This window comes from Ips typographus, linkage group LG4 (genome assembly GCF_016097725.1).
Source record: "Ips typographus isolate SLU linkage group LG4, UJ_Ityp_2.0, whole genome shotgun sequence".
Classification (NCBI taxonomy): Eukaryota; Metazoa; Arthropoda; class Insecta; order Coleoptera; family Curculionidae; genus Ips; species Ips typographus.
In genome coordinates this window covers 14,151,853-14,162,220 of record NC_138425.1, presented here as the reverse complement: position 1 = coordinate 14,162,220, position 10,368 = coordinate 14,151,853, and the positions used below count along the sequence as shown (strand labels likewise).

Sequence of the window (10,368 nt, the reverse complement as noted above, 5' to 3'; positions counted from 1 at the left end):
TACGGTGGCAAGAGACTTCTCAATAACCTTCCTCTCCACGTGAGAGGCCAGCCATCTGCGCATGGATTTAGGCGTGAGGCTGAGAGGTTTTTGCTTGACGGGGCGTACTATTCTCTGGACGAATTCTACTCCAGTTCTTAATGCGCCTTGTTCTGCCATAAATTGACCAAACAGCACTGTTTGTGTTTTTGATCCTGTTTCTCCTCTCTTATACAGGGTAACTGCCTTTTTGCTTTGTTTTTATTTTAATAATTGTAACGTGTAATTATGTGTGATTCATATTGTATGTGTAGTGTAATAATTATGTATGTTTTTTTTTTGTTATTTTTGTATGTGTTTTCAGGGCTTTGTTAATTACTTTAAGTTTCCGAGAATAAAGCTACTTTTTTGATTGATTGATTGATTTGAATCAAAGAGGGAAACAAAAATGGGGGACAGTATGGCGCCGTAAACTGTCAGAAAATCAGTGACGTTAATAAATCTGCTGTTGCCCACTGTTCACAAATCCACTCGTCAATAATAATTCAACTAATTTAAGTTTGCAAAAATTAATCTTTAACGAACCGAAAAGCAAAACAAACAAAAACAACAAATCTTTACGGTTTTTAGCTAACTTCACATACCACCATATAAACAAAACTGTTTTACGACTAACTTCGGAAGTTTCATTGATATGCGCAGTAGGTGAATGTGGGGGACACAGATGGCGACTTCCGTCCCGGGTCTCTTAATGCACAAATGGGGTTGCTACCTCCTGATACTTGTTCTTTTTGCTCGAAGGTTCCACGTTACATACTGTCCATACTGACGTGTTTATAAGGCAAGGGGCTGCCAAGCCTTAATATCTCAAAAACGGTTTGAGTTAAGGGTGTAAACTCATTAACTTTTACCAAATATGATATTTTTCTGTACAGCGCACTAAGCTAATTTGATGAGATAATTTAAATTTACTGACACTGCAATTTTGTCCCTCTAAAACCTGACATCCCTGTTTTCTACTGCAAATAAGCTTACAATAAAATAAAAACGTTTTTTCACTACTAACATGATAAACATTGACCGATTAGTAACTTGAAAAATTAGTTTTCTCTACCTTAATAGTCATTGTTGACCTAGGTCAAAAATAGTCAGTTCTAGTTCTAGTCTGGCACAACACAACAAAAACGGAAATTTTATTGACCTAGGTAAATAATAATGTCAATGTCGATAAAGACATATGACATATGAAATACACTTGACTTGACAGAGACAGATAAACTAGGTTGTATATCATTCAGAGGCCGGCAGAGGGTGCTGTACGGAGGTGTGCTTACATCAAGGTTCTTTTGAGGTTAAAGAAAACCAAACCGTGTGAACTATGATAACTGATGTCTGAAAATTTTGTGTATGGTCTTTGCAGAATTTTCTTGTTCTGTGAAATCTTCTGACTAACTCTTGGTTAATAATATACTATTTTCCAAAATGTCGTATTTTAACAGATATTTCCGGAAGTAATGGGTAAAATTTTTTTAAATGTTAAAACGGCATAAGATTGAACTCCAAATTGGGAAACTTTGTCTCCATTTAACCAACATCTCTTACCGTTTTCGAGATCCCCATACTTAGACACGAATTGGTGGCACCCTGTATAAAAATAAGACGTTTCTAAGCCTGCGTTGCTTTTTTCGAACCGTAATTTTAGGACGCTAAAAGTGTTCTCAACAATTCTTCTTTATTAAAATACAGTATACTGAAAATACAGACATAGACATAGTCTTTTGTTAAATATAGACCAACTATGTTTAGTAGGTACTACAGTAATACAGGAAATCTTAAATCTGTATCTCTCAAATTATCGCTAATCCACCGCTGAGCTTCTTCCAGCATTTCTTCATCAAAATAACTCTTATATCCTCCGATTACACCCCTTCTTACAAGTCCTTCAAGTTTCCCAGGCTCGAATATTTCTCGCATATTAGCTAAACTAACCGAAGGATTTTTCCTGAAATTTTCGATGTTTAAGTGGTTTTTCAACTGGTCCAGCTCGTCTTTTGTATACGACTTTCCCAGAAAGGCGGAGATTTTCTCCAGTTCTTCACTCATGTTCTGTGAATCAGTTTTAATTATAAACATCACAATGCATTAGAGTAATTACCGTAGTGATATTCTCGTAGAAGAGGAACAGAAAATTGTCGTCGTGTCGTTTCTTCCATGCTTCTTTAACATGCTCCCAATAAGGTGTACAAACAACTAAAATCATCAAGATTAGTACTAACCACTTTTAAAATTAAACCAAACTTACCCATGTCGTTTATGAAGTAATTCCAGTACGTCCTAAAATCATTCTGATAAGAGTGAAGACGTAAACTACACGAATTATAGAAGCATGACACAGCTACATCCAGTGGACTTCTAGCCACATAGATCACCTAAAAAAAATCAATATCAACACTTGAACATAAAGTCCTAAAATTCCATTAAATATTGATTTTATTAGTTGAAAATTGAAGCTTTGAAAAATTACATTTTTTTTCAAATTTTACTTTCAGTCTTTAAAAATTGCCTTAAAATTTAAATTATTTTTTTCAACTTAATATCAAAGGTAGCTTAAATTAAATTTGAACATGCATTTACTTGATTATTTTTTTTTCAAAACATAGATGCACTTGATTGATTCTTTCATTACTAATAATGTCAAAATCTGAAACATGATGACAACAATAATCCATATTTTTCCAATAACCTGTTTATTTGCTGTCACCTAAAGTCTGGAACACCCTGTATAAATCGAATTCACCTATCGTCGCCCCAGTATAGGTTTGTTCTATGTCCATTTTTCAACAATTGGAGAAATGAACAGTTCAATGTTTTGAATGAGTTATTGACTGCCTAGCTGTTTTTGAAAAAGTGATAGTTTGCGCAGTGATGTAGTTTATTTAGTATATTCAAATTTTACAGTGCAAATATAAGTTATAAAATAATATATATACATTTAAATGGCTAAAAGTAAAAAACTGTTTGGAGATAGAACAACTTTATTAAACAGAGTTATCAAAGTGGAGATAACACCATAACATGTATGTAATATTGATGTATTTATTATAAGCGTACATAATTATTTCAGCGGTAATTGCTTTAATAGGAATTTTTAAATCAACAAAAATAGTTGACACATCAATATCAAAGTATAATGGTCACGGCTTTTTTTTTAAATACATAATGAAGTTAAAACTAAATGTGGGTTACTTAAAGTTACGAACAAAGTTGTAATATCAGCTGTAAAAATAAAATGTTTGAAATAAAAACATGAACAAGCACTAAAATAAAAATCTTGACGCCTTATAAATGGAACAACAAACACTTTGAATGTCATATGTACCTAAACATAACGTAATAACACAGCCTATTATAGGAACATTAAGAGTAAAAAATAATACTAACTATACTAAACTTATTAACCAAAAGAAACATGAATTATTTTTTTTTACAATGATATCCTTTTAAAACCGTCGATTCGTAGTAGTTCCTATCTTCTAAAGGCATGGTACTTAGCATTGAATACAGAGACTTTTTCTTTTCTTCAGACAAGGACCCTTTGAGTTTTAAACATGGTACTTTTGGAAACTCAACTAGATCAATTTTTCGACATTTACGTTTTCGCGTTTTTCTTGGAATATTATTGAGTATGGAAGATGAAATAAAACCTTCATCAAAAGACAGCTTATACTTGATTGTACACATATTATTCTTTTCATATAAAATGTGTCTAACCTTTGTGTACGGAATTACGTCGTACTTGAAGTCAGAATATGCCTCTTTGGGATTAAAGTTTTTATAAGCTGATGTATTCATTTGAATTATTCGGAATTTAATTTTTTCTTTAGGCAATTTAGTAAGACATCGTATAAATGACAAAGGGCTATATATCTAAATATCTTACGTGTTTTTCAATTACACTATGAGCAGAATCTACCTCCTGCAGGGAACTGTGCCCTGGCTCACAAAATTTCTGTTCAATTGTCTTAACGGATATGTTTTCAGGAGAATTTAAAAACGACTGTATGGCAAAGGACATAATTGAATTTTTGTTTTGGGGTACGCAACTATCTGACCAAAGAATGATTCGCGTTAATTCAGGAATATCTTTTACAGCTTCTGTTAAAATTTTTATTAAAGCATTTGCTAGATCCAAGCCACTTCTCCCAGTCATTCCTTCGTTCCATACGCTGCAGTACACTGTCTTATTTATATTGCAATGTCCAGTTAAATTATAACAGTTAAGTTTTTGTTTGTAAAAATGACTGGATACATTTGATTTTGGTAAAGAGAATACATTTTCTAAATCAAATGTAATCACAGCCGTCTTAGTGTCCATAATTTTCCTATCTTGATCCCTTTCAGTTTTAGCAAGATCTTTATTTTTTATATGAATTTCCTGAAGAACTTTTCTTTCTGGGGAAGGAGTGTGATCTAACTTAAATTCAGCGCATTTGTCACATATGTCTTTTTTTGGTTTATGGAATGCATAGTTATATTCAGAGTTAAAGATTTTGGAATATATATGAAACTTTACTGGGTTTTCTACGTTTAAACAATACAATCGGTACATTTGAGCTAAACTTAAGCTTGATTCTAGGTATAGTTTATTTGTTGTCGATCTGCAATAATGTGATTCGACTAACGGAAACGAGGATATATGTTGACGGACTTCTTCTTTCCTTTCAGGTGAAATAACTTTTTTCGTATTTTTACCCTTTAGGGGCGATCTAGGAAGACCCGTGGATACATTATTTACTTTAGAGAAATGATAATAAATCCTTCGGGAGCTAATGTTTAAAGTACCTAAAAAAAACTCCTTGCAAACTCTCTTTTTTCCACCGTTCCCTTCAAGAAAATATTCAAAAGAGAATATTTTTCTATCCGTATCACCACGTTTGCGCGCTTTCAAATTTTGAATCACGTACTTACTGTAAAAATGACCTTTTTTAGAATCTGAGAGTCTCCAAAAAGCTTCATGTATGTTTTCTGTTTGATCAGGACTTATATTAATAGAACACTTAAACCGACAGATAGTATTTTTGCATCCGGTTTTCACAGCCCTCATTGGATGAGTTTTACCCTTAATGTCAACATATTCCTGTCCTGCCTCTCGTTTCTTTTTTCTCACATTTTGTACCCATTTTTCAGGGCAATTTTGTCTTTTTCTTGTAAGGTTTTTGCGGACTTCAACGGTAGTGCTTTCATTGTAGTTGGCAATATTACTGTCATTGAGATTGGACCCAGCGATTTCTAATGGGGTTAATTCTTGTAGGTTATTTTCTTTATTAGTGGTGGTTATAATAACGCCATCCTCGCAAACTATATCCAAAATTTCAATGTTAATATCGTTTTGTATTAGACTATCAGCCCGTTCTTGAATTGTGCTGGTTGAAGGTTTGTTCGAATCGAGGTAAGAATCGAAGTTTTTGAAGACATTTCTTTTAACTTGTTCTATTCGATATTTTGAGAAACTGACTTCGTCATTTGCTGATGATTCACTGCTATCCAGAAGGCTCAATAATCTAGAAAAATAAAGCTACTTAAAAAATCTGGATTATTCATGATAATCGTACTATATAAAAAGGTCTTATCTGAAAAGCAATAAAATATTTTCAACTATTTGAAAAATACCCGCATGATTTTTTAGTCTATGTATATTGGTAAAACAAGTACGTAAGAAGTTAGTAAGATAAAAATGTAAAAGAAGCTAAAGTAAAAATGTTTCCAGAATGATAATATTTCTAAATAATTTTTATTTTCATTTCTGAAATAGGTACGCTACTTACTTCTATTTGCACCGCCGTACTTTAGTCAAGCTTAAAAACTAAATGTGTCACAACACTGTCATTTTTTTCAAAAAAAATATTACAGCCACAACAAAAGAAGCTTAGCTTAAAGTAGGGCAGGCAAATATGGCGGTTAAAGGTATACGTATATTTCAAAAACAGCCTGTATTATGTATACGATAATTAAAGTGGTAAGTATTTATACTCCTTTATAGGCCCCAAATTCAGCCATTTAATAAAAGCAATAAGATGAAATAAATGAATTCTATAATTCATAATATCAAAAAAGTTCCTGAATTCATAGTTTAAAGTCGTTTCAAATTGTGAGCGTTTTATAACACGAATGAGGTTATGTTCTATTAGTTTCGACCGTTATATTCCTTCTTTTAATAATTAATATTGCATTTCACTAAGAGTTTCACTTACCCTCTAGTGTTAGGCGATAATTCAGGTGGTGACGAACTATCACTCATTTTGTAAACACAGTAAATAGTGTAATAATTATTACTCGCGAGCGTGCATGTAGTCGTATGACCGTTAATACAAAGTCGTTTTATGCATACACTGGCTGAAAAATGGAATATATTCTAGATTGGCTCTATAAAAAAATCTTATTGGTTGAAATGGAGATAGAACAAATATTTTAGATGTCGCTCAGTGTGTATATGTTCTATCTCCGAGAAACATTTTTAAAGTTGGAGATAGGATAAAATTATATTAAGGTTTAATAGTTATAAAAGGACATAGGCTAAAGGGATGACTTTTTTTTCTTCAATCCACACATAGGACAAACCAATAATAACTAAGATTTTTTTTTTGCGGATATAGAACATATTATTACGATTTTCTTGCTACATTATCTTATTTTCTTAATGGAGATAGAACAAACCAGTTCTAAGCTTTTCAAAAATACCAAAACATGATTTTTTATAAAAAGTGGACATAGAACAAACCAATACTGGGGCGACGCTATAACCAAGTTGTATTTTTTTACTAACTTTTTGCAATTTTTAGATATTTTTCTCAAATTTGGATCGTAGATTGAATAAAATTCATTTTTAATTTTGCAATTTGTAGTTATCAAAACTATGGCAAAAAATGTCAGAATAACAGCATTTCCTATGGATAGTACATGAAAGCGGTTAAATGAAACCTGCTGCAATATACAGGTGTCGTAAAAATAAAACTGATCATAGATAAACAATGTAACTGGCAGAAAAACATTGGTAATTGCATAAGCGTGGCGTCTCTCTGAGTTTGTGGACTAGATTACCTACAAAATTAATTTTGTAACTAGAACATTAATAATCATTTCAAATTATTTGTTAATGTATTTGAAAAGTCCTGTGTTTTGTTCTGTGTACATTTGTTTAAAAACTTTCTAAAACTTACTTATACACTAAACGCCAATAGGCCAATAACTAAATTATATAATTAATCCAGTGAATGAAGTGGTTTTTATACCAAAACTCGGTAAAAGGGACTACACCGTGCCCAAATCATTCAGACCTATCAGTTTAACGTCCTTCCTCATGAAAACGCTGGAAAGGATGATAGTACCTAACAGAGGAAGTCCTCATCAGGACTCCGCTGCATAGTAATCAGCATGTATACAGGAAAGGAAGGTCGACAGATACGGCTCTCCATGCTCTGGTGCAAAAATCTGAACAGGGATTACAAGACAAGGAGGTCACATTGGTCTTTGATGTGTAGGGGGCATTTGATAAGGCTAGAACAAGCAATATCTGCAACGCTCTCAAATCGAAAAAGGCACCTGTTTTAGTTATAAACTGGGTCCGGAGTGCGATAGCCTGTCTGGGGGGAGATCGAGTTACGGGGGGTCTGTCCACAGGGCAGTTGCCTTTCCCCCTGTGGTGTCTGGTTATGGACGAACTCCTGGGGCGGCTAGACTGAGAGAGCTTCTACGCGCAAGCCTACGCGGATGACGGCCTAGTTCTCGTCAAAGGGAAATTCCTGGGCGTTGTCTGTGAGAGAATGCAGATGGCTTGAAAGATAATAGAGAGATGGTACGCCGATGCCGGATTATCAGTTAATCCTAGCAAAACGGAGGTCATGCTCTTTACAAAGAGAACGCAAATTAAGGATTTGCTTCTTTTACACTTGTGGGAGAGGTTAAGTACTTGGGCGTAACTTTATACAGTAAACTCACGTGGAAACCTCACGTAGACAAAGTCATACAAAAGGCCACTGTCACTATGTGGCATTTGCGCCGGGCTCTGGAAAAAATGAGGACGACACCGAGTCTCGCATTAAACGTTCTTCTGGGCCTTCCTGAGTTACCTCTGTGGATACGCAGGGAGGCCGCTGCGGCGCTGCAGAGGATGAATGGCGTGACAACCATCTGCGTCAAGGACATACAAGTATAGCGGCTGCCATGCATCGGGATATTCCATTCCTGGGGTCAAAGGTGATCGCACCTGAGGTAAGACTTAGGTTCGAAAGAAGTTCAAGGTAGAAATCCCAGCCAGGGAAAGTTGGGATAGTAGGTCAGTGATTTTTCGAGAAAGTCTCAAAGTCTCCCAATACGGGATGGTGGCGAAGCAGAAGCGGATAAACCTAGTGTTGATTCCGGCACATATGGGGTTTGCGGGAAACGAGCGGGCTGATGCACTTGCCCTGCTCGGGTCCTCTGAGAGTCCAATACTGCCGAACCTCACATAGGATTAAACAGCAGACAGCTAGCGAGCGCACTATGTGACTGGGCGTTTGAAGCTACCACAGAGACGTGTAGAAAGGCGGAAGGGTGCAGACACCCAAAAGGTTGATATCAAGGAGTCGCTGGGCCTTAAAAACACTGGTTGCGGTTCTAACAGGTCACTGTGGCCTAAACAGACATTTGCATCTACTAGGAATTGGTGATAGCCCCCTTTGTTCACAATAGTTCACATATCACCTATTAGGATTCTGCCATCGCTGGTCGTCTATCAGGAGGTGCTTTCTTGGGGCCTCCACACTCTCCTGCAGGGAACTGTCTTCCTTGGGGTAGGGATGGATCCTTACCTTTGTCAGGGAGACGGGACGTCTGGGTGGCGTAGGTCAGGGGTGGTAAGGTGGGGCGGATTTGAGGGAAACCATCGTGCGTACAAGACCTACTTCGCACACTTGTTAGGAAAACTACTCCCTTAACACTCTTTGATGGCATGGATTTTTTAAGCGATTTGAAAAAATGCAAAAACTAAGATGGCGTCTATAAGATGGAATCCAATTTAGATTTCTAAATATGACCTTAAATTCAACGCCAAAAAGCGTCTTTTATAATGTTTTGTTCAAAATTTCATCGGTCTCGACTTACATGGCAACTTTAAAAATACAATTTTACACATTTGTTGATGTGTTTGGAAAACAGTGAATGATAATCCAATTTTGAAATCCTTTATGCGTTTGTCGTAAAATTTTATCTAGTTCGATTTCTTGTTAAATTTCTGTTTGTGTTAAGTAGTCTTATTAACAAAATGTTTAAAAAAATTAAGCTATTTACCTTACAATGTCCGTTAGTTAAAGCTGGGGGCAGCAAACTAAATGGCAAATGAGTTTTAAAAAACCGCTTTCCTTCAATACTTGCTGAAGTCTTCCACACTGGTTTCATATTTGCCCACCATTGATGCTTTTGTGGGTCGTGTTTGATGAGTTCCGTCATCATTTCAGCTTTGACTTTTTCATTAATTCTGCTGGTTAGCCTACAACACACCAGAAATGCTAAAATTCCTGTTAATAACTAGTATTTATAAGTATCGTCGATGGAAGCAGTTCATTAATAGGTATTTAGCTAAAAAGTGCGGTAAGTGGTCCCGCACGAGACTGCAGTTGAAGGGCGGGAAAGACGTTTTCCGCCTTGGTCCGCTATCGAGTGCGGAAAAGACACTTCCGGCACGCCTATTAGGTACAATATTTTTCCTACGATTCTGTAGAAAACTACAATGAGAACATTAGCATTTTACAATTATTAGTGTTTATGTCATGCTATTTGTAGATGAAGGGGTTACAATAGAAAACCAGTCAAATAAATTTCTTGCAGGTGGGTTGTTAGTTGAAATTTTAGACAGAAAAAAATGAGAAATTAAGTAGAAATTACAAGAAAAATGTGGTTGTACTGCTTGTTGTTGTCTTTTCACCAGGTTATCATATAGTGCACCATAAACCAAGACAATCGTTATGGATGAATTATAAATTTATTAAAATGAGATTCTAGTAAGAATTAGTCGATAGAGATAATTGAAAAAATAGTGCACAATCTCCGAAAACAGAAAAAAAAACATAAAATATCTAAAAACGTCAATTTGCATATAACACAAACTATAAATGAAACCAATTATTTATGTTATGTAAAAGTAGAATTATAATTTTTTATATACGTTAACATAATATACGATACATTAATATAATTATTGAATAGACACTTACTCAAAAAAAGGAAATCTTGTCCATAAAGAAATTTTGGCGGAGTTCTTGAACCATCGTTGTACCTTTCAACAATAAAAACGATACTAGAAAATAAGTTTAATAGTATATTACTTAACTAGTGCTGTAAGAAGCATTTTACGCA

The 10,368-nt window shown here is 34.9% G+C and overlaps 1 protein-coding gene across 1 annotated transcript; it reads right to left on the bottom strand.

Moving 5' to 3' along the window:
- Positions 1-1,692: 1,692 nt before the first annotated feature.
- Positions 1,693-9,791, bottom strand: LOC145728347 (sulfotransferase 1B1-like). Its single transcript, XM_081978487.1, has 4 exons — positions 9,304-9,791; positions 2,282-2,408; positions 2,135-2,229; positions 1,693-2,085 (listed from the first exon to the last, which is right to left on the bottom strand). Exons 1-4 carry the CDS (start codon positions 9,463-9,465, stop codon positions 1,792-1,794), a joined length of 678 nt encoding a protein of 225 aa, XP_081834613.1. The 5' UTR covers positions 9,466-9,791; the 3' UTR covers positions 1,693-1,791.
- Positions 9,792-10,368: the final 577 nt, after the last annotated feature.